At 29.8% G+C, this 22,094-nt stretch overlaps 1 protein-coding gene across 9 annotated transcripts; it reads right to left on the minus strand.

The window, feature by feature from the left end:
- Positions 1-1,432: 1,432 nt before the first annotated feature.
- LOC142642559 (cyclic nucleotide-gated ion channel 1-like) lies at positions 1,433-21,212 on the minus strand. Of its 9 annotated transcripts, none has more exons than XM_075816940.1 (7): positions 20,757-21,212; positions 19,029-19,159; positions 13,301-13,607; positions 7,807-8,010; positions 6,639-6,919; positions 4,926-5,037; positions 1,433-1,877 (listed from the first exon to the last, which is right to left on the minus strand). In XM_075816940.1, the coding sequence occupies exons 2-7, from the start codon at positions 19,073-19,075 to the stop codon at positions 1,701-1,703; spliced, it is 1,128 nt and encodes a 375-aa protein (XP_075673055.1). In that variant the 5' UTR covers positions 19,076-19,159; positions 20,757-21,212; the 3' UTR covers positions 1,433-1,700. The 9 variants fall into 9 exon arrangements, with proteins under 9 accessions (XP_075673055.1, XP_075673057.1, XP_075673056.1 ...); XM_075816942.1 differs by lacking the exon at positions 20,757-21,212 and adding an exon at positions 19,807-19,949; XM_075816941.1 differs by lacking the exon at positions 20,757-21,212 and adding an exon at positions 19,584-19,607.
- Positions 21,213-22,094: the final 882 nt, after the last annotated feature.

A 22,094-nucleotide genomic window follows, 5' to 3' on the forward strand; every position in this document is an offset into this window, starting at 1 on the left:
AGATTAATAAGCATGATGAGGGGCAGCATGTGGAGGCACCTTGCTCCACATGATGCCCCAAGACCATGGCAGTGGTGAGCCATGGTGGGCAGAGATGGTTCGGTGATGATGGGCAGTAGTAGGTGGTGCTGACCCTAGGTGATGGTTGATGGCATGGTGGCTTGGTTGGGTTGCTTTGTATGTGGGCTTGGTGGCTTATGTGCAAGGTAGTGCTGGGCTATTGTGATGATATTAGGCTATGCAAGGCATGGGATAATCATGTGTGGGCTGCTAAAGCATGGGCAGAGGCCTCATGATGTGCTGAGTGATGGGCTAGCATGTGTAGAGTGTGCAACAGTAGTTACCAGCAGTTACCAAACAGTTCCTAGCTTGCTGGATGTTTAGACCTGCTATGTAGGGGTTGGAAATGTAGAGAGCAGGCCAAGACAACATCAGTTGCAAATGTCCTAAGTCAGACCACATGTGGCAGCAAGTCCTCGACAGGGGGCAGTTACTTGGCGGTAACTGTCGTGACAATTATTTCTGTGCATATAGCCTAGGCTGTTGGGGCTGTCAACAGCAGAGAGTGTATTTGCCTTAGAGAATTTCGTGTGTGTTCTCCAGGCTTCCTTTGTACTTGAATATTAAGTAATAAAGGTTGGGGTTGGTGCCCTGTAAATACTGTGTGTACTCTGTGTGTGTGTATGTGTGAATTCCCTTAATAATTCTGTTCTGAGTGTTTCTACAGTGTGTGTGTGGTGTATTGATTGAGACTAAGGGAGGAACCTAGTGCCATCACAGACAGAAAATTTGAAAGAAAAATTGACCCTGTGACAATAGTATATGTTATCAATTGCAAATGAAGTGAATTCGTTAATTTTTCGCTACGTCTGTTTTGTATGTGATACAAACATGTATTTTTCCAATATTAGGGTAGTGTTATTGGTTGTTTGCGCTCATTTACTCTTATTCTGCATATAAATTTTTTAAGTATAAGCTTGTATTGGTTATTTTGAAATTGGGGGTCTAAACATTCACTAGTGTTTTATACACCAAGTGAATTTACAGAGTAAAAGCAAGTAAGTTGTAACTTAAAATTGAAGGTCTAAACAAGCATTAGGGTTTTCACACTAATTGAGCTTTCAGAATGGTATACCCTACATATGAGAGAAAATTATTGTATACTCTAGGAGTATATATACTTCCTCCCTCCCACAGAGGGGTGGGTCTCACCCACCATGGGGCTTATTTCTCTATGAGACGGAAGGAGCATATTCCCAGAGTTTGCAATAACAACCCATATATGGGGGTAGTATGTGTAATTTAAAAAATAAAAAATAAATTCATCCTATATATCAGGATGCCCATTCATTGCATTAGTAAGTTAAATAAATGAATAATCCAGGATGATTGGATCCCGTCATATGAAAAAGGATTAGATAATTAAATCCCACACCACATCACACGGATTACAAAAGATGTAAATATAAGGTTCTCTACACATTAACCCTTATTGAATTTAATACGGTGCATCAAACATATTATTATTTCACACGTTGTCCTTTTCCTAATTATACCATTATTATTCAGAATCCAAACAAGTAGAAACTCCATCACTGGAAGAACAAATCTCAAAACAGCAAAGACATCAACACTACGCACCAACGCACTTTGGGTGATTGCAGCACCAGACTCGTTGTAAAATAGAAGCTGTCTTGGGTTCAACAACAACACCTTCTTTTTTTGGGTGATTTTTCATTTGATTTTGAAGCAATTCGCTGCATGTAAAGCTGTTCCAATTCATTTAGTATGTTTTCAACAACAGCTTCATCTAATGCCTGATTCTTACCTTCACCAGATTTTTCTACATATTTTGAAGCTCTACGCTGCATGTAAACCTGTCCCAATTCTGTTAGTAAGTTCAATTCGGGATATCTTACAAGTATACAACATCTCATTCCTCTTCACACAAATTTGCTGGTTTTTTTTTAAGAAATGTTATGGACACAAGAAAAATTCACAACATTTCCAAATTAACATTTAAAAAAAAATTAATTGGAGATTATTGTCGGCCTATGTGAAAGTTGGCATGTTAATTTGAGAATGTTATGAAATTGTTATGATATTTTGTTTGTGTTCTTGGTATTACTATATTTTTTATTTTTTTTAAAAACTCCATTACCCTAAAATTGAGAAGTATAGCTAAATAATAATTCTCTTTAAAAAAAAAAAGGGGGGGGGGGGGGGGGGAGAGCTTTTATGGTGGTCATGCACACGGCATAATAAAATATGATTGATTTTTATAGGGAAAAAAGTTTTATAGAATATTTGATGAAGACCAAAAACAATAAATGGCATGGATTTCATAGATGGTTAAGTTTAAAATTTGAAGTAAAGAGTTTCAAGACTAGTTCATCTAAAGACACTATTCAAAGACTAATAAATGCTCAATTATGAGCTCTAATACAAACTTTTCAAAAAATAAAAATACACATGTTAATGATTCATTGGCTTACACAAACAAATTATTATTTTTTAAATGTAGTATAAATCTTATTTAATATAACATCAAGAGTGTGTTTGGTTGGGGTGAAAATAAGGAGGATGGAAAATAAGGAGAGGAAAATATGATGGAAAATGATGTTTTCTACTGTTGGTTGAGGAAGGAAAATATGAGAGATAGAAAATAGGGGAGAAAGTTTTCCCTCCTAGGCTCACTTTTTTTATCCTCCCAAATTGGGAGGAAAATGAGGAGGGAAAAATGTTAAGAAATGCATTTTACACAAATACCCTCTCACCTACCCCTCACTTTATTTCTTACATATTATGTAACAAGGGTATAATAGTCAATTTATATAAATTACATTTTCCATCTTTCACTTTTTCTCCCCAACCAAATAAAAGAGTTTTCCACCTTCCCACTTCTCCACCCCTCCAACCAAACACACAAGAGGGAAAACCAAATATTTTCTATCCTCCTACTTTTCCATCCTTCTCCAATTTTCTATCCTCCCACTTTTCCACCCTTCCAACCAAATGGACCCTAAATGCATCTTAATCACTACCCTTAGGGCAATCATTAACAAAATCATTAATTTATATTTTCTATAAGTTTACCTATATTGCTATATTAATCCTTGTAAGGGAATCAGTGTAGTGAAATGAATTTAAATCATTTTCTAGTGCAAGCCTTTCTAGCTTTCCCTAGAGAGAGTGAGTGGCCCTCTGAGTGAGTCAAAATTAATCCTTAAGTGAGTGAGTCCCTAAGTACACTATTAGAGAGGTTGAGGGAGTCTCTCCTCAAGGGGATATGGAGCACTATTGATTCCTTGAGTCTATCCTATTTCTTTACTATAGAGAGTAATAATTTCAGCCAATTATGATTTGACACGTAATATCACTAAATTAAAGTAGTACGTTCAAAATGGCTGATTATAGGGTGCTATATACTACTCTCTCTCTCTTTTGAGAGGAAGTTGCTTCATACTACTTACTAGGATGCGCTATCTTAATTCATAGATTATTGGAAATTTGCCAAGTGTCACTAAATAAACATTCCAAAGAATGCTCAAGAGCCAATTACACGTTGACACACGTTGAGATTTAATTTAAAATACAAGCAGTTTAATTAAATGTTATCGTATTTTATTTTAAATTCAATTAAGACACTTTTGACTAATCAAATGATTTCATGTGCCCCTTGGAGAATAAAATATTATTCTTTTTCTCAATAAATAAATAAATATTTATTTATTTATTTATTTATCAATAAAAAGCATAAATATGCTTTTGGTTAGCTAAGTTGTTGGCTAAAGTAATTTTATTTAAATTTCCTTATTTTGATAGTAAATTTTTAGGTAATGCGCCTTCTTTGTGTTAGCTAAGTTGTTGAAATGTTTTTTTTATTATTAATTTAAGCAAATGAAGAAAAGGATACAAAGAAACACGCTTCAAAAGAGTTAGGACACAAATAAAATAAAATAAAATGAAAAATAAAAATAAAACAAAAATTTATAAGGACCAAAATGAAACCATCCCAAAAATTTGACTGAAAGCAATTTAATACTAATTAACAACGGTAAATGACAATAAAACAATAATAAAGTAACAATAATATCACTGGTAGGACAAAAAAAGTACTAACAATATTTGGTTGTGATTGTTATGGTCTCATAGTATACAGCCTGTACATTTGGGGTATCTTCTTCTTGTTTTTGTTTTTAAGTGCTGTTATTTATCAAAATAATAATAATATGTATATCTCTGGGTTAATGGAGCTAATGGGATTTAATTGTATCAGGTTTTGCCTGATCTGCTTTTAAGTCAGTCAGATATGGTTGCCATTAGACATTTGTACATTGTAGAAATATGAGCAGGCTGGTGGCTTGGTGCACTGTCTGTTACTTCTGATTTTCCCAGCTTTAGAATCACTTTGCTATCTATAAAATGTTTTTGTGAAACCTAATTCTCTATTTATCTGATGAAATAGTTGGATTGGGTATACTAGGGATTGATGGATTCGATCAATTTGAGTGATATGGGTATAAAATATTGTCGTTGAGATTGGTTCCATATTGTGAACAACATTCATTTTTGGAACATTAACGTTTAGATGTTATTATGTAGACGAAATCTGGATATCATCGTAAAAGTAGAATCTCTATCTTTCATTTAATTTTTACTCTTTCCAATTTTTTGCTATTTCTTGTTTTTTGCCCTTTGCCATACAAAAGATACCAACGGTTTAAATCTATCATTTCCTATATTTTTGTAGCTATTGAATTATATAAAAATAAAAGTAATTAGCATATTACTTAGCGAATTAATGAGATATCATTCTCTCTCTCTCTCTCTCTCTCTCTCTCTCTCTCTCTCAATTGTACAACTAGGACACTTAAACAATTTTTAAAAGAAAAGAAGTGAAAGGAAAAGGATTGGATACTTACCTGCAAGTTTCCCAAGAGATAAAGAAATAATAATAGGCCAAAGGTAGAAATTCCAAGTGCAAAGATGTTTTCCCATATGTACGTACTTGTTTGGAGGTTTGAACCATAAGAACTGCAGGCACAACTATAATGTATGAGAGTCTGAAACACTAATCTTAAAAATTTATAACTACAATCATAAAATGAGAATTTACAAAATTATACAGGAAATGCATAAGTTAAGATAAGATATGCAGTAGTGGAAGCATGTAAGAGTAACACAATAACACAAAGAATTACATAGTTCGGTCTTGATGACCTACGTCCACAAAGAAAACCCTTAAGGCCCACATCTTTTAAGCCTAAATTAGACCTAACCTGGTCTGTTTACCAAGTCTAAGAACACATCATACACACACGATAGAGTTTCAACCTATAACATCAACTCCATGATACTTGTTCTTTATTATCAAATCAAGATACCAATTTATTTTTGGTGTAGGCAAAGTTCAACCCAGATTTATTATTCAATGATATGAAACTTTACTAATTGAGCTAACTGAAACCCACATACCATATATATATATATATATATATGTTGAGTTTTGTTTAGAGTAATGTTTATAGTACTATGTATATAGTTAAAGAACAAAACATACCAGAGCATCTCTAGGATAAAAGCATATTAGTTCTATTAGTAGCAAACTAAAAAAAAATTAAAAAATTAAAAAATAAAAAAAAAACTTGTAATTTAGATCCAAATGTATAAAAAATTTGTAAAAAATTCAATACGGATATTTATATACTAGTCTCATCACACGTGTTTTGCACGTGCGATGATGCTCTTTTTGTTTATTTATTTTAGGTTTAGTGTCATACAATTTAAAAGTGAGATAAAGATAGTGTCCTAATGCTTAGGATCTTTCTCCATGAGTTAGTGGCTGATGTGAATGGAATAAACTATTTGAAATTAAAACTTTTTTTTTTTTAACTCTCACGTAGAGGCATTGGAATTCAAATAAGAGAAGTAATCTTTCTAAAACATATATATAAATAACCGTGCATATTTTTTTGAAAAAAATAGATAAGGTAATGTGGAATAATATTTAAAAGTGAGATAGAGATAGTGTCCTAATTTTTGGGGAGAATGGAGAAGGGAAATGAAAAAAGTCCAAAACTTAGGAACAATAAATTATTCTTTTAACCAGTTTGTGTATTTTGTTAAAATTATTTAACTAAAAGATATGAGTATTTTAGAGTGTTTAAAAATTTGTGTAAGGATATTTTAGTACACAAAATGATGAAACCCAAATAGAGAATCCTGTTATTAATAGTATAGATAAACAATTCAAGGATTAACTATTTTCTTTCTATTGTGATTCAATGTTTATTAGGAAATTCATGGTTTAAATATGTGTGACTGTGAGGACGAGTGATTCTACTTAACGATTTTACCACGTAAGAAATAGAGAATAAAATAAATTTTTTTATTAAATGAGGTCACTAATAAAATCTAGGAGAACTAATAACTATTTTAACTATTAGAAAAATAAGAATAGATATAGTAATTGCCATGAGCCTAGTGATTTTTTTTTTTTTTTTTTTGAGAAGCATGAACCTAGTGACTTAGTGATATTGCTTAGTTTCTATTACGATCGAGGAGATCAATGAATCAAGTCCCTTTACTTGTTGTAACAACTGATATATATATTTGGAATAGTAAAGGGTGCAAACCTTAAATTTCGCACGCCCCACCAGGCAGAGTAAATTAATTTTTTTGGAAAATCTGTGGACTCTAAGATCCCGGACTTACGGGCTTCGAGAAATATTCCAAAATCAAAGGTACTTGTATTTGTTGAACCAATTGAGCAGAAATCATGTAAAGCAGAGAGATTTCCAAAACGGTGGTAACAGTTAAAAGAACCTTGGATGCATCCACCTTGATGCAAACACACTTTACGCCAACAAGATATCAGTCGTTGAGTTGAGAAAAAATACCAAAAGGCTCCTGCTACCTAAACGATCATAAAACCCATTAAACATTAAGGTATGTTTGGTACACTGAATGTAGATTACATTAGCAATTATAATTTTTTTTTTTTTTTAATTTGAGAAACACACACACACACACATATATAGGGGAAGAGGAATGAGATAAGGGTATGCACTATTACCATCTATTAATAGAAGACGTTGTAATGAAATAACTATTACTATACATAAATTTGGTTGTTACATATGGAAAGCTTGTAAAAGATGATGTATAAGAAAATTTTATATTTTTGGAAATATATTACTGTTAAAACTTATTATATGCACTAAGGAATATCTATTATATTCATTTTAAAGAAGAAAAACTATTTTTCAATTTAAAAAATAGTTATTCCAATGTAATAACTAATCCGAGAAATAAAGATGCAATCAAATGACCAAATTACATTACACATTAATAGCTACTATATTACAAGAGCTATTACAACATAGCAAATGTGCCTTTAGTAAATTTCGAGGGAAAAGACTAGGATCATGAATTGTTTTACAACTTCTTGCTACAACTATAACATATCAGAGTGTGATTGGTGAACAAAAAATGTTGAGTCCATGTGTAAATGATGGTTAACTACCCACAATCTACCGTGTGAGAATAGTAAAAAAAAATTGTGGAATAATTTGTGATCCTAAAACTACTTATTTTGCAGATATCAAAACAAAATGCTAATAACTATTACAACAATATCAATAAAAGAGAAAAAGAATTGAATAAATATGAAGCGTCCACTTAATTTCTTTAAAATATTTTTTATTTTTTAATTTAAAAAGAAGTAATATAAATAAGTCATCCTCTATATGCCAATGTAAAATAGGAAAAAGAAATCGCTATGTAAGAAAACTTTAAACTTACATGACCACCAAGGAGGAATAAAAAGAAATTGAATGAAGCTCTGATCAGTATGGGAATATTTTTAAATTCCTCCAGTTCCTTCAAGGATTGGTAGATTTGAAGAACTCTTGGCACATATTGGATGAGAAGAACAATGTTCAAGATTGTTACATTATTTGTATATTTAGCGCGTCTCATTTCTAAGAGTGCGTTTGTCATTAACACCTGAATGGATTGCAAGAACATTCGTGTTTAGAGTCAATGGATATATAAATTAATAACTATGAATGTATTAGAATTTGTACGTTTTTAGACCCCTTAAAACAAAAGTCGTTTAATCTAGTTATTTAGCCAAGTGATTACTTAGATAAATTATTCAGATCTAGGTTAATACAAGAAAATCATATTATGCAAATAATGTAGAAATATAAAGAACACGCGATATGATAACTTAGGAAAACCAAACCGGTAAAAAACTTGAGAAGGATTTAACCTAGCTATCCTTAAGGTAAAATAGATTCACTATGAAAGAATTAAAGTTTGTACAATAAGACTTAGACCACTAACATCCTATTGCTACATCGAATAGAAAACTTACTACCACAACTACATGATAGCTCTGAGTTCACGGACTACTTCTTTCTTTGATCCACTACAACCACAAGTTCTCCTACTTGTGATTTTGAGACTCCACTTAGAAGTTTCAAATCTTCTTTAAGTTCTTTATGCAGCAATTGAAGCGATCACTAAGTTTTTTACATGAATCTTGATCTTGGTAACCTTAAGTGTGTATGAAGGTAAATACCTCTAGATCTTACAAGAGATTCAACACACAGCACATCAGAAAGACTTCTAAAACGTAGGAAGGGTTTCTCTTTTTATACTTGGAGTAAAACACAAAACCCTACATTGTAGAAAAACAATCTGCACGAGGTTCGATTGATCGAGTCTAATTTTTGATCGATCGAGCCTTGCAGATTTAGTCTAATAAATTCTGCAATCACTCGATTCCAATTTTACAAATAAACGCACTTTGAATAGCCTAAATCTAGACTCTAAGTTTTGATCATGGTTTGTCAATACATTACAAATTAAAGTTCTAATACATTTAATTCCTAAAGTCTTAGAACCTAACAAAATTTGTTTCAAATTTTTATTTTTATTACTAATATTATATTTGAAGTTTTGTTGTTGGAAAATAATTTTGTTGTCAAATAAGTAACATAACGTTCCTTATCCAAGAAGAAAAATTCTTTGTCCTTTGAAAATTAGATTTTTTTTTTTTTATTTTGGTTTTTTTTTTACATAATAGAATTTCAACTTATGGTATCAACTCCAAGATAATTGATCTTTATTATTAGACCAAAACACTAATTGATTTTTGGTATAGACGAGGTTCAAACCTCAAATCTTTTATTCGATAAAAAAACTTTACTAATTGAGTTAACTAAAACCCACATAAATCACATATTAGAGCTTTATTCTATAGCCACTACTATTAAAAAATAGAAATAATAAACATTGGCATAGTGTGTCAAACACATTTAGGGCATGTTTGGTAGGCTATAATAAACACTGTAATGTAATAGTTATTTATATGATTTAGCTATTCTTTCGTTTGGTTATGTTTTTATTACAAAGAATAGCCATTAGTTATAAATAGATATTCTTCAAAATGAGGAATAACTATTTCTCTTTAAAATGGTTGTATTAGTTATTCCTTAGTAAGTGCAATAATTTCAAAACTTATTATATTTCTAAATAAACAAACTTTCCATATACATTCAACAATTTTAAAAATATAAAATCATAAAAAATAACATATGTCTCTCTTAATTTTTTTTTTTTAAAAATAGCAACTTTTAAGGAGATATAATTGTATGCGTAAGATATTTCCTAAAATAAATCTTAAGTTTTATTTAAATATTATAACTCACAACCAAACTTATGAATATGTTTAGTTATTACATTACAACACATTTTATGCCTAGTAATAAAGATTTCAATTCATGTCGTAATCTCTATTCTGTGTACCAAAAATAGTGGTAAAGCCAAAAATTAGCTCATCCGGGCCGAAATATAATTTTGATGATTAAGTGTTTTTTAATATATTATACACTTAATATTTATAGTAGGATAAATATATAGTGTTATAGACACAATTCAACATGTAAATCAAGTATTTTATAATTCAATGTGTAATACATAAAATACACCCATTAAACTTTAGCAAAGTTGAGTCAAGATTGACAAAAAGATTCAATATCTTTAATCAAAATTATTTTTTTCATGAGATTATCCCTTTAACTTTTGAGATAACGGTTAAGGTAACTATATATTCATAATAATTTATAAATACCCAATTAATTTAAGTACTTATTATACACAACTCATCATTAATAAGATTGTGACTTTATTCAAATGAATATTAGAAGCCTCAGACTTTCGTATAAATGTATATAGTTTAACAAATACTTCATGAATAAGTTATACTTTCTATCTGTAAAATTTAGTGTAATCTTGATTTTGGCCTGTTCAATTTAAAAAAAATGGATTTGGTCCCTAAAATTTCACAAAGAAAACATTTTCCTACCTAAAATTTAGGGTAAGTTCAATTTTGGCTCCCTATATATGAGGTTGGTTCAATTTTTTTTTTTGACAGGGAGGTCGGTTCAATTTATTCCATAATAAATGGGGTGCCTTGATGTACCCTTTTTTTTGGGGGGGGGGGGGGGGAGAGAAAGTTGATGTACCGTTAGTTGTGTAAAGAAAATGAAGATACCAAATTGTGCCTTTTTAAAAAATTGAAGGACCAATTTTGAAATTTTTAAATTTGAGTGGCTAAGTGTATTCCTTTATCCTATTCTATTTTATCATCTACTATATCAATTACTAGCCTCATAGCATGCGTGATGAAGATACCAAATTGTGCCTTTTTAAAAAATTGAAGGAACACCACCGCACCCCTTAGTGTGATGGTCACTTCACATGTATAAATGTTTGTGGAGTATGAGAGTAAGAGCCGGAATTCAAGTTTCCTGAAGGGAACTTCACACACATATACACTTAGATTATGTTAAATGAGAAATTCTATCTTGTATAAAAATAAATAAATAAATAAAGTACCAAATTTGAAATTTTTAAGTTTTAGTGGATAAGTGCATTCCCTTATCCTATTCTATTTTACTATTTACTTTATCAATTATTAGCCTCATCATACGCGCACGCAATAAGGCTTTCCCTTTTTTTTAGTGGTCATAGCAAAAAAAAAAAATTGTGTTCTTTTTAAAGAAAAAAAAAAACAGCAAACATGAGTTGTATAACTTATTTTTCTTTTAAAAAAAAAAAAAAAACATATAATTACTTTAAAGAAATAAGTTAGTAGAAAAATATTTCTATTTTGTAAACAATGTTTTAGTGGAAGAATGGTCCTATCTTTTAATTTTGTTTTTACTTAAACCTAATAGTGTAGGAAAATTTTAGAACAAAAAAAAATTCCGATCCAAACAAGGATAGTCTTTAAATAGTAGTAAAGATACCATACCATTTTTAATAATCCCCACATTTGAATTTTTATTTTATCATACAACACGTTAAAAAAATATATCTCAAATCCATATCTATTCTCACCCATCTATCTCTTCTCTCTAATTTTTTTTTGTCTCTTCCACTAAAACCACCTACTACCTGCTGCCACCACCTGCTGCCACCACCTACTGCCACCATCTCCACCATGAACAAACCCAAAAAGGCTACCAAAACTCAAACAAACCAACCCTGCCAGCCACCACCGCCTAAACAAAACCCACAAATAACCCACAAAACCCAGAAAAATCAAACCCACACCAATCCAATAATATCACCACAGTCAGAACCAAATAAAACCCGCAAATGAACAACAAAACCCAGCAAAATCGAACCCACACCAATCCAACAATATCATTGAAATCAGCACAAAACAAAACCCACAAATGACCAACAAATCGGAACAGCAATATCACCACAAATCGGAACCCATGCCGATCGCCGATCCACCTCAACCGCCACCAACCCACAAAAACCACAACCACCGAAACAAGGAATGATGAAACCCAGCCACCCACACCACCAAAAATGAAACCCACACCACGGAAGATGAAACCCAGCCACCGATCCTTGAGTCCCACGCCACATCTCCACCATGGAGGCTTGATTCAAGGGAAGATAGAGAGGAAAAAAAAAAGAAAAAAGATAAAATAGGTGAGAGAGAAAGAAAGGGAAGAGAGACCAGATAGGAGCGAGGAAGACGAAGAGGGAGACAGAGGGAAGAGAGAGTCTGAAGTGGAGAGGAGATGAGACACTGAAGAGTGAAAGAGGCAAATATTTGTTCAGTAGGGAATAAAAAAAGATTATTTAGGTTTACACTTGCAAGATTTTGCAAGACCGGATGGTTCAGGTTTTTGAGAGACAAATAATGCTCTAAGATCAAACCTACCAAATTTTAGTAACCAAAAATACAATTTATCTAAATTTTATTTATATTAAATTTGTCATTGGCATATATGGAGGCCATAAGTATAAATATCTTTTTTCTTTTTTTCTTTTTTAAATGGACTACCCATATATAAAATCAATATCTATTTAGAATTTTTTATTTAAAAATAATAATAATGGGGAGGGTGGCTCCGGCCATAGTTGACTTAATGGTTGCAAGATATATTATACTACTTTTGGGGTTAAAAGATACATAGGTGTGCAATTCTTTTTATAAATATGATAGAATTTTAAGTTATGATGTTCGTTTCATGATAATTTTTTTTTTTTTTTATCATTAAGTCAAGACATTGATTGGTTTTGGTGTAGGCATGAATAAAATCTCAAATTTCTTAATCAATAAGATTTTATTAATTGAACTAATTAAATAAAACTTGTCACATTAGTGTGATTTAAGAGTTTGTTTATTCCGACAATATGAAAGTACTGTTGAGTATATTGGCCTTCAGGTTATCAAAAGTGTTACTTTGTAGCCTCATATTTAAGAGTTTTTTATGAGTATGTAAGATTTAGTTTAGTTTGTGTCTTTAAGAGAGTGCATTTATAGTTGTGAGAGTTAATTTGTAGGTTTAATTAATGAGTATTGATCAAATTTACTAATGTATATTATTGATAATAGTTTTTTGTTTTATGAGAAGCTATTGATGATAAATTTTGATTGTTAATGCATGTAGATGAAACATGAAATTGGTTAAATTATGTTAGATTTTGTGCAATTAATTTCTATGTGAATGTGCTCGGAGTACATCTAAACTAATATACTCCGAATTAATACAAGGATTATTTGTTGACGAATGCAAGTTAATTTTTGTATTATATTGATTTTTTTTCAATTGGCTTTGGAAAACCATCTCATTTGTACTCTTGGAGTACCCTGGACCCAACAATTTTCTGAACGTGCTTTTGTTAGTTATGTTCCAATTCACAAGAAAACTTGAAAATAACATTTTCCAAACTACAATTTTGCTGTAGTCTCTCTTACCTGTGGAATGGGAAGAATAACTATAATGTCGAACATGAAACACATCCGCGGGTGCCTTTGATGTTTTGTGCTTGCAGTGTTTGACGCACCTTTCTTATTATTATAAAATTTCACAACAACATGCACCAGGTAAATGAAATCTAGGACCGATCGCCAAAAAATAGCATTGATCCACATTTTTTTGTCTTCACTAATGCACTTCTTGTCTTCATGGATCACAGGAACAAAAAAGAACAAGGGATCCAGTGATAGTGCGATTGCACGCGACGATACAAGTAAGATATTATACCAGCTCTCTATGGCTTTCCTGAACAAAAACATGGCAAACATATATATAATTATGCTTATCATTAAAAAAATATATATCTATTTATTTATATGCACATTTTATGTTTATTTATAAGCTTTTAAAGTAGATAACAACTAACAAAGTCTTTAAAAAAAACATAAATAAAATTAAAGGAATTCTTTGGTAATAATATTTTTTTTTCCTAATAATGAGGACATGCACGCATGTAAAACTATCCCCAATACGTCCAACACAGACGCATGTTTTAATTACATATTTCTTAGCTCTTATCCTGTGTGCAATGCAAGTAGAGCACTAAAAATACACCAATCAAGTTACATGTTTTTAGTAAAAATATGGAGACCATTATTTAAATTTATATTTTTTTCTCAAAAAAAAAAAAAAAGATTATATCTAATTTCTTTTCCCAAAAAGTATAGGAGGAATGAGGGATTTTTGAAAAGTCAAGGGGGTCATGGCTGCTGTAGCCCCCTCTCCCTCTACCTTTGTCCATAAGATACTTTGGAAACCTCATAGACCGATAATTGAATTTAGAACCTCTAATGTTACATCACATCCTAGACCAATAAGTGCACCACCCGTGTACCCCTATTGGAGATAAGAATGTATTACAATTGGAGGAAATTTTTTTTGTTCCACAAATTTCATAATACCTGGTTAGATAAAAATGAAGTTTTTAAAAATTTTAATCTAAATTTTACCTAACACCCTTTAACTTTTGGTTCATTGATGATAATTTTTTTTTTGTAAATTTCATCTTACATCATGAGTAATGCTATTTACATCATGAGTAATGCTACGGTTACAAACTATTTTACAACATCAGTAGTTTGTAAAATTTCTTATTAGTTTTCATCTAGGCTCACCATTAACATTGCTTTTTTATTTACCAATAACTACTTATCACATCAGCAGTTTGTAAAAAAATTTGTATATCTAGCATTACTCCCTATATCATTGTTGATGTAGTCTATTTGTCAACTGATTTTTATATTTTGCCGCTAAAACCACTAAACAACATAATTTTAATTTTTCTAATTTCTAATCATTACAAAATTAGACCAAAATTTCAACAAATTAAGAGATGATTACACCAAATTACCAATTTTCTTTAAAATTTAGGTATATTACCAATCTCATCATCCTAAAACCATCAAATCCCCCAACAATGATTCATACTAAGGATAAAATTTGGTTACAAACTTGGTTGTAATCAATAGCTACAATTCCTACTAAAAAAAATTAACATGGCTACATATTTTGAAAATTTAATGGTTGGATTGCATGTTAATTATGTTTTTAACACACATCAAATTTTATGGCAATAGGATGTTATTTACTTGTCAATCTATAAACTTATTTTTTATGTATAATTTTAGTGTACAAAAACGTGAAGTTTAAACATATAATTGATGACACAGTTATTAATTTTTGATCTTTTAAAAATTTTGCAATGATGAAAGATATAAGAAGGAAATGTAAGCTAATAGTAAATTTGTCAAAAATCACATACAATAAAAAAATATTAAGTAAAATTATAACCATTTTCTACCGCCAAATTAATAGTCAAACTTTCTACTCGTACTAATTATTCAAAATGCTGAAATCAAAGTTTGAAACATACAAACTTGGTAAGGTGAAGAACGCTCCAATGCAGAAGCAAGGGAGTCGCACCCGTTCCAAGTTTTATCGGATTCACATCTTTTATTCATGATCTGTGTTTGATGCATATGCTTGTTTTTAGAAATTTTCACAAGCATTTTTTAACTTTTAGTGCAATCCCATGAAACACAAAGCGCTCCAAATTCCAACGCCATTTACAATCCCATGACAACCTCATCTTAACATTAGCATCATGTGTGATAAATGCTAAAGTTAAACACTAAAAAAAACCACCGACATGAGATGTGCCGAATGCCAAAAATAATTTGGCACATGCTACAGTGCAATTCTAATACTAGCACAGTAGGGATAGAAATGGTAAAAATATTTGGTTATTTTTTTATTCAAACTTTCTCTCTCTTCATGATTGTTGGAATTAATTAATAGTTATTTTAACTTTCTTTCTCTTATATGTCTTCAATGCTGTTAGGAACAACAAAAAGGATGGAATAAAAAAAAAAAGAATTAAAAGAATAAAGAAAATAATATTTAACTAAAATTGTAAAAAAAAAATATATATAATTTAGGGTATATTGTAAAGTGATGTGTTATAATAGATAGAGTAATTTTTTAATGTGTCAAAATAGCATATTTTTTGAACGCCTCATGCTAATACTAACCACTTCATCAAAGTATTAATTAGTAGGTTGAAGAAAATCCAAATAGGACTTTTATACATTTACATTGTACTTGCAATATAAATTTATATTGTAGACACACAAAAAGTGACAAGTGTTGTACATATTTGCAAAAAGTTGTAAATATGTAAAACATTAGTCACTTTTTGTGTGTCTACAATATAAATTTTCATTCTACCGCGCAATGTAAAAGAAGAATTTCTTATTCAAATATATATAAATGAGAAATGGGGAATCCTTTGGAATTCTTATAAAATTATATATATATATATATATATATATATATATATATATAATCACTTGACCATCTAACTCATATTGTGATTATTGGCATGACACTTCAATTATTTGAATACAAGGTTCAGAGTTAAAATTTTATCATTGTGGGATTTGAGTATTATTGTATTATTTTGTTCAACCTAAATTTTTTTTGGATTTTAAAAAAAATTTATTTGGCAGCACTAATTAGTTTTTTTCATTTATAGTAAATTACCATTTTGTTCCCTAATATATACTGTGTCAATTTGTTTTACAATGAGTCGGGTTGGGTTTGAGTCATAAGATTCACAAATCCACTTAACCTGACCCGACACACCTATATTTAATATTTAAAAAATATTTTATAAATATTTTTATTTACTTTTTTACCCCTCTTCCTAAATAATACTCAAACCTTAAGTTCTCCTCATATAATTTGTATTCATTTTGTGTTATACTCAGTATTACATTATTTGGTTATAAATATGTTCTTATTTGTGGTGGTGGTGTTCTAATTCTCAATTTAATATCAATAATAGAAATTAAAATAATTTGTCCAACCCGATCCACATGGGTTAGGTTGGGTTGGACCCCTGTGATAGGTTAAGTTAGATTGGATTTTTCTTAACCCATAGTGGGTTGGCCGGGTTGAAAAAACCCTTCAACCCAACCCAAATTAGAACTCTAAAATAGAGTTCCAATTTTGTGTCATGTGTCATAAATTATTTATTTTTAAAGAGTTTTATTTTTTAATTTTAAAATCAAATGTGGGACCACATCATAAATATTCATTCAAGTGAGTTATTAAGTACAAAAATCAAAGAGTCTAGAATAAATGAATCGTAAAAAAAAAGTGTTTCACAATTAAAAAAAATGGATAATTTACATTTTATACCTAATAATATCCTTACAAAATTTTTTAAAGAGTTAATAAAAATAAAAATTACTAGCAATAGTATTTAAATTATATATATATATATATATAAGAATTATATTATGCATCTTATTGTATATCTTTAAGTGTATTATGCATATGCATGGAGTTACGAGCTAGTAAATACTAGTGGACAATAGAATAGAGCAGCCACACAAAATCTTCTTGAAAAATGTTTGAGCTGATAGCCTAATTAATAATAACCAATTTATTTATAAAATGGAAAGAGTTTTATTTTTTAATTTTAGAATCAAATGTGGGACCAATCATAAATATTCATTCAAGTGAGTTATTAAATACAAAAACCAAAGAGTCTAGAATAAATGAATCGTTAAAAAAAAAAAAAGTGCTTCACAATTAAAAAAAATAGAAAATATACATTTTATACCTAATAATATCCTTACCAAATTTTTTAAAGAGTTAATAAAATATAAAAATGACTAGCAATAATATTTAAATTATATATATAGAAATTATATATATAGAAATTATATTATGCATCTTATTATATATCTTTGAGCGTATTCATGCATATACATGGAGTTACAAGCTAGTAAATACTAGTAGACAATAGAATAGAACAGCCATGCGAAATCTTCTTGAAAAATGTTTAAGCTGATAGCCTAATAATAACCAATTTATTTATTAAAAGAAAACCGCAACAATTTAGAACTAAATTTGTTAGACTACTGGCCAAAAGAAAATCTGTATATATAATTATAGGTGAAGCTAAGAGAAACTCAAATTAGATTTCCAAAATAGAGTTCCAATTTTGAGCCATGTGTCATAAATTATTTATTCTTAAAGAGTTTTATTTCTTAATTTTAGAATCAAATGTGAGACCACATTATAAATATTCACTCAAGTGAGTTATTAAGTACAAAAACCAAAGAGTCTAGAATAAATGAATTTTAGAAAAAAAGTGCTTCACAATAAAAAAAAAAAGGAAAATTTTCATTTTATACCTAATAATATCCTTACAAATTTTTTTAAAGAGTTAATAAAATATAAAAATGACTATCAATAGTATTTAAATTATATATATATATATAGGAATTATATTATATATCCTATTATATATCTTTAAGTGTATCAATGCATATGCATGGAGTTACAAGTTAGTAAATACTAGTAGACAATAGAATAGAACAGTCTTACGAAATCTTCTTGAAAAATGTTTGAGCTGATAGCCTAATAATAACCAATTTATTTATTAAAAGAAAATCGCAACAATTTAGAACTAATTATTTATTAAAAGAAAACCACAACAATTTAGAACTAAATTTGTTAGACTACTGGCCAAAAGAAAATCTGTATATATAATAATAGATGAAACGGGGAGAAACTCAAATTAAAATTCTAAAATAGAGTTCCAATTTTGCGTCATGTGTCATAAATTATTTATTCTTAAAGAGTTTTATTTCTTAATTTTAGAATCCAATGTGAGACCACATTATAAATATTCATTAGTGAGTTATTAAGTACTAAAACCAAAGAATCTAGAATAAATGAATCATAAAAAATAAAAAATAAAAGTGATTCACAATAAAAAAAAAATGACAATTTATATTTTATATCTAATAATATCCTTACAAAATTTTTTAAAGAGTTAATAAAATATAAAAATGACTATTAATGGTATTAAATTTTATATATATATATAAATTATATTATATATCTTATTGTATATTTTTAAATGTATTAATGCTTATACATGGAGTTACAAGTTAGTAAATACTAGTCGACAGTAGAATAAAACAGCCATGCGAAAGCTTCTTGAAAAAAGTTTGAGCTGATAGCCTAAAAATAACCAATTTATTTATTAAAAGAAAACCGCAACAATTTAGAACTAAATTTGTTAGACTACCGGCCAAAAGGAAAAAGAAAAAGTCATTTTTAGCATATAAGTAGAGAGAAAGAAACTACCTTGCATCGTTCCCTTGTGTTTGGTTACTTTGGCGAGGAGTAGTCATACCTAAAGCTTGTTGATGATCTATCCTCTGAACTATGTTCACACAACCCAACGAGCTTTACCAAAAAAGTTTGAATTTTGATCCCTGGAGAAATGGAAAACAGAAATTAGACAATACTAACAAATTTTTCATTTATTTTGGAGTTATAAATAACATCACAAAATAATATATCTCCTTAATGGGTGGTTGAAAATATAGTGAAGTTGGCTTAGTTGAGACTGCATGGTTTATTGGTCTGGTATTGATCTTAGCATACCCCCTCGTTCTTTCTTGGGTTAATGGAACGAATACTTGTTCAAGAAAAAAAAAAAAATGGTAACCCCTTATTGAGAAAGAGATTGTGTAATTGAACCTGATCAAAAACTCAAGTAGCATGCATTTTACAAGGCGGAACAAGGGGAAAGGGAATTTGGACAATACAAAGGGTGGCAGAAACTGGTTTTCTTATAAAATTTTAAGAACATGCAGAGGTGCAGAAGCGGCTGAAAGCAATAAATAAGAGTCAGACCCGTATCATGATCTTAACTGGTGAGTAAGACCTGTCATCATGATCTCAACTGGTGAGTTATATGAACCATTCACACTAGTCAATCCCTCAAGTCTTCCTATGTTTGTCTTTTTCACCAACCAATAATGGAGGGGGCCAACGTATGAATTTTCTGTTTTAATGAAAATTCAAATGAGTATTTAGAGGTGCAGAAGCGGCTGAAAGTAATAAATAAGAGTCAGACCTGTATCATGATCTTAACTGGTGAGTAAGACCTGTCATCATGATCTCAACTGGTGAGTTATATGAACCATTCACACTAGTCAATTCCTCAAGTCTTCCTATGTTTGTCTTTTTCACCAACCAATAATGGAGGGGGCCAACGTATGAATTTTCTGTTTTAATGAAAATTCAAATTAGTATTTATTTAATATTAACAAAATATCATAAAATGAAAAGATACAAAATAATTGTTTTTTTTTATATACGAAATATTTAGTTACTATTAGATATCCGATTTGCTACTGTATATACGTATATCTCTGAAAAACATGTTTAAACTGTTACAACCAACTTAATGAATTAATGAATTATTCGAGGAAAGATGATATATCTACAATATTTTTATAACAAATTTTAAGTGGCAAGTTATTACTGGTTGTTATTGTTGAGGCAAATTAAAAAAGTCATCTTAGTGTTAGATTTAAATTTGAATCAATAACAACTAACTATTAGTGATTTATTATAAAAATATTGTAAATGTAGCATCTCTCTTGTTCAAGACTTAAAGCAGATAATTATTTATCACAAGTTTTGCATGGATAAACATATTTATGGCAATAAATAATCAACACACCCACACAGACACAGGCAATAAATAAATGCAACTCCTGTCATGCTCATAATCAGAATGGAGGATTTCAATTGAATGGAGGGGACCAACGTATGAATTTTCTATTTTAATGAAAATCCAAGTTAGTACTCATTTTGCGTTAACAATAGAAAATGAAAAGTGTCTAAACTTCTACCTGATCATATGCATTGTACATGAATTTTAGACACATGTTTCTCTTTTTTTACTGTCACATAACCCATTATGTAACAATTGCTACATGCTAGTAAATAGCAAAACCTTTCACTTAAAAAAAAAATTTGAAATGAAAAAATATAAAATAAATGTTTCTTGATACTTGCATTGTAAATATCAATGTTGTGGATTCTGTTCCATTTTGGCCGAAACAACCAGAATATCTTGTACTGATGTGTAAAACGGAATGGTAATATCCTCCATTCCACTTCGGATTAAATTTCTCCCCATTTTGGCTTGTTCCAGTCAATTCCGGCCAATTTCAGCCGAAATTCATTTTCCGGCCGGTATGAATTTTGTCTTCTTATTTTCCCATTCTGAACTTGATCGGCATCTTTTTTCCTAGATCACCAAAAATCCTTCTCATTCTCTCACAATTGTAGCTCCTTGTCTCTCTGTCATCTCTCACTATCTGACCCTCTTAACCGTGACAGAGAAGTTAAAAAGAAAATTGAAGAGCAAGATGAAGAAAAAAAAGTGTGACTTGCAAAACAAAAAGGGAGAAGAAGAAGAAGAAGATGAGAAGAGGAGAAAATAACTCAGAAGGTGAAATGATGAAGAAAAAGTAGCAATAATGAAAGAAGTAGCATTTGAGCAGCTAATAGTGTTGTCACTAGTCACGTGGGTGGGTCGGGAAATGAGAAAAATTAAAAAAGTAGTCAATTGGAAGCTTCTTGAAAGCTCACTTTCGTACAATTACACAAAATGTGAGTTTTATTTTATTTTTAAAAAAATCATAAATAAATTTTTTTTAAAATAATAATCCCACTTCTTTTAATAGAAAACTATATTAAATTTATTATTTTATATAATAGTAATAATAATATATAAATATATATTTTAGCAGTAATTTTGAAATGGTACTCGAAATTGACCGGTACCGAAATATTCCATTCCAATGAATAAACCAAAACGGGTTCCAAAACGATATTCATAACAATGGTAAATATCAATTAAAATGAAATTTAACTTTCTTTACATCTCGGAAACCATCTATAATTGATACTATACTAAATATTTGAGGAATTTTTTTAAAATATATTAACTTAAAAACAATTCATTAAAAGATCATAATCAATAAAAGTTACCAATTAAAAAAAAATCTTCTGGATAATTTAAGCTTTTTTTTTTTTATATATAAAAGTTAAATATTGCAATTAACTTCCCCATAATCTAAAACTCAAATAAAAGTTGTGTTTATTATCACATTGTCTATATCCCATTATATTCTAAAAGAAGACTAATTATTATTCCTAAATAAAGAAAGGGAAAAAAAAAACCCAAAATAAAATAAAATTTATATGTGGAAGTCTATTAAGTAGGCTTAATAATGTCATAGTGCTCAATGTATAGAGACACCCATCACAAACTTGATAAAACAATAAAAATTAGCGGGCCACTCAATGAAATACATAAGAAAAATAGATGAAAATAACTGAAGTTGT

Source organism: Castanea sativa, chromosome 7 (assembly GCF_040712315.1).
Source record: "Castanea sativa cultivar Marrone di Chiusa Pesio chromosome 7, ASM4071231v1".
NCBI classification, from domain to species: domain Eukaryota; kingdom Viridiplantae; phylum Streptophyta; class Magnoliopsida; order Fagales; family Fagaceae; genus Castanea; species Castanea sativa.

Excerpts from the sequence above, each read along its gene's own strand:
- LOC142642559 (XM_075816940.1), bottom strand. The coding sequence starts at position 19,075 with ATGACTACTCCTCGCCAAAGTAACCAAACACAAGGGAACGATGCAAG. Across the intron at positions 6,920-7,806 it reads TATTCCTCCTTGGTGGTCAT|GTAGCAGGAGCCTTTTGGTA; the intron begins GTAAGTTTAAAG and ends ATGATCGTTTAG. Across the intron at positions 1,878-4,925 it reads ATCTCTTGGGAAACTTGCAG|GTTTACATGCAGCGTAGAGC; the intron begins GTAAGTATCCAA and ends GAATTGGGACAG.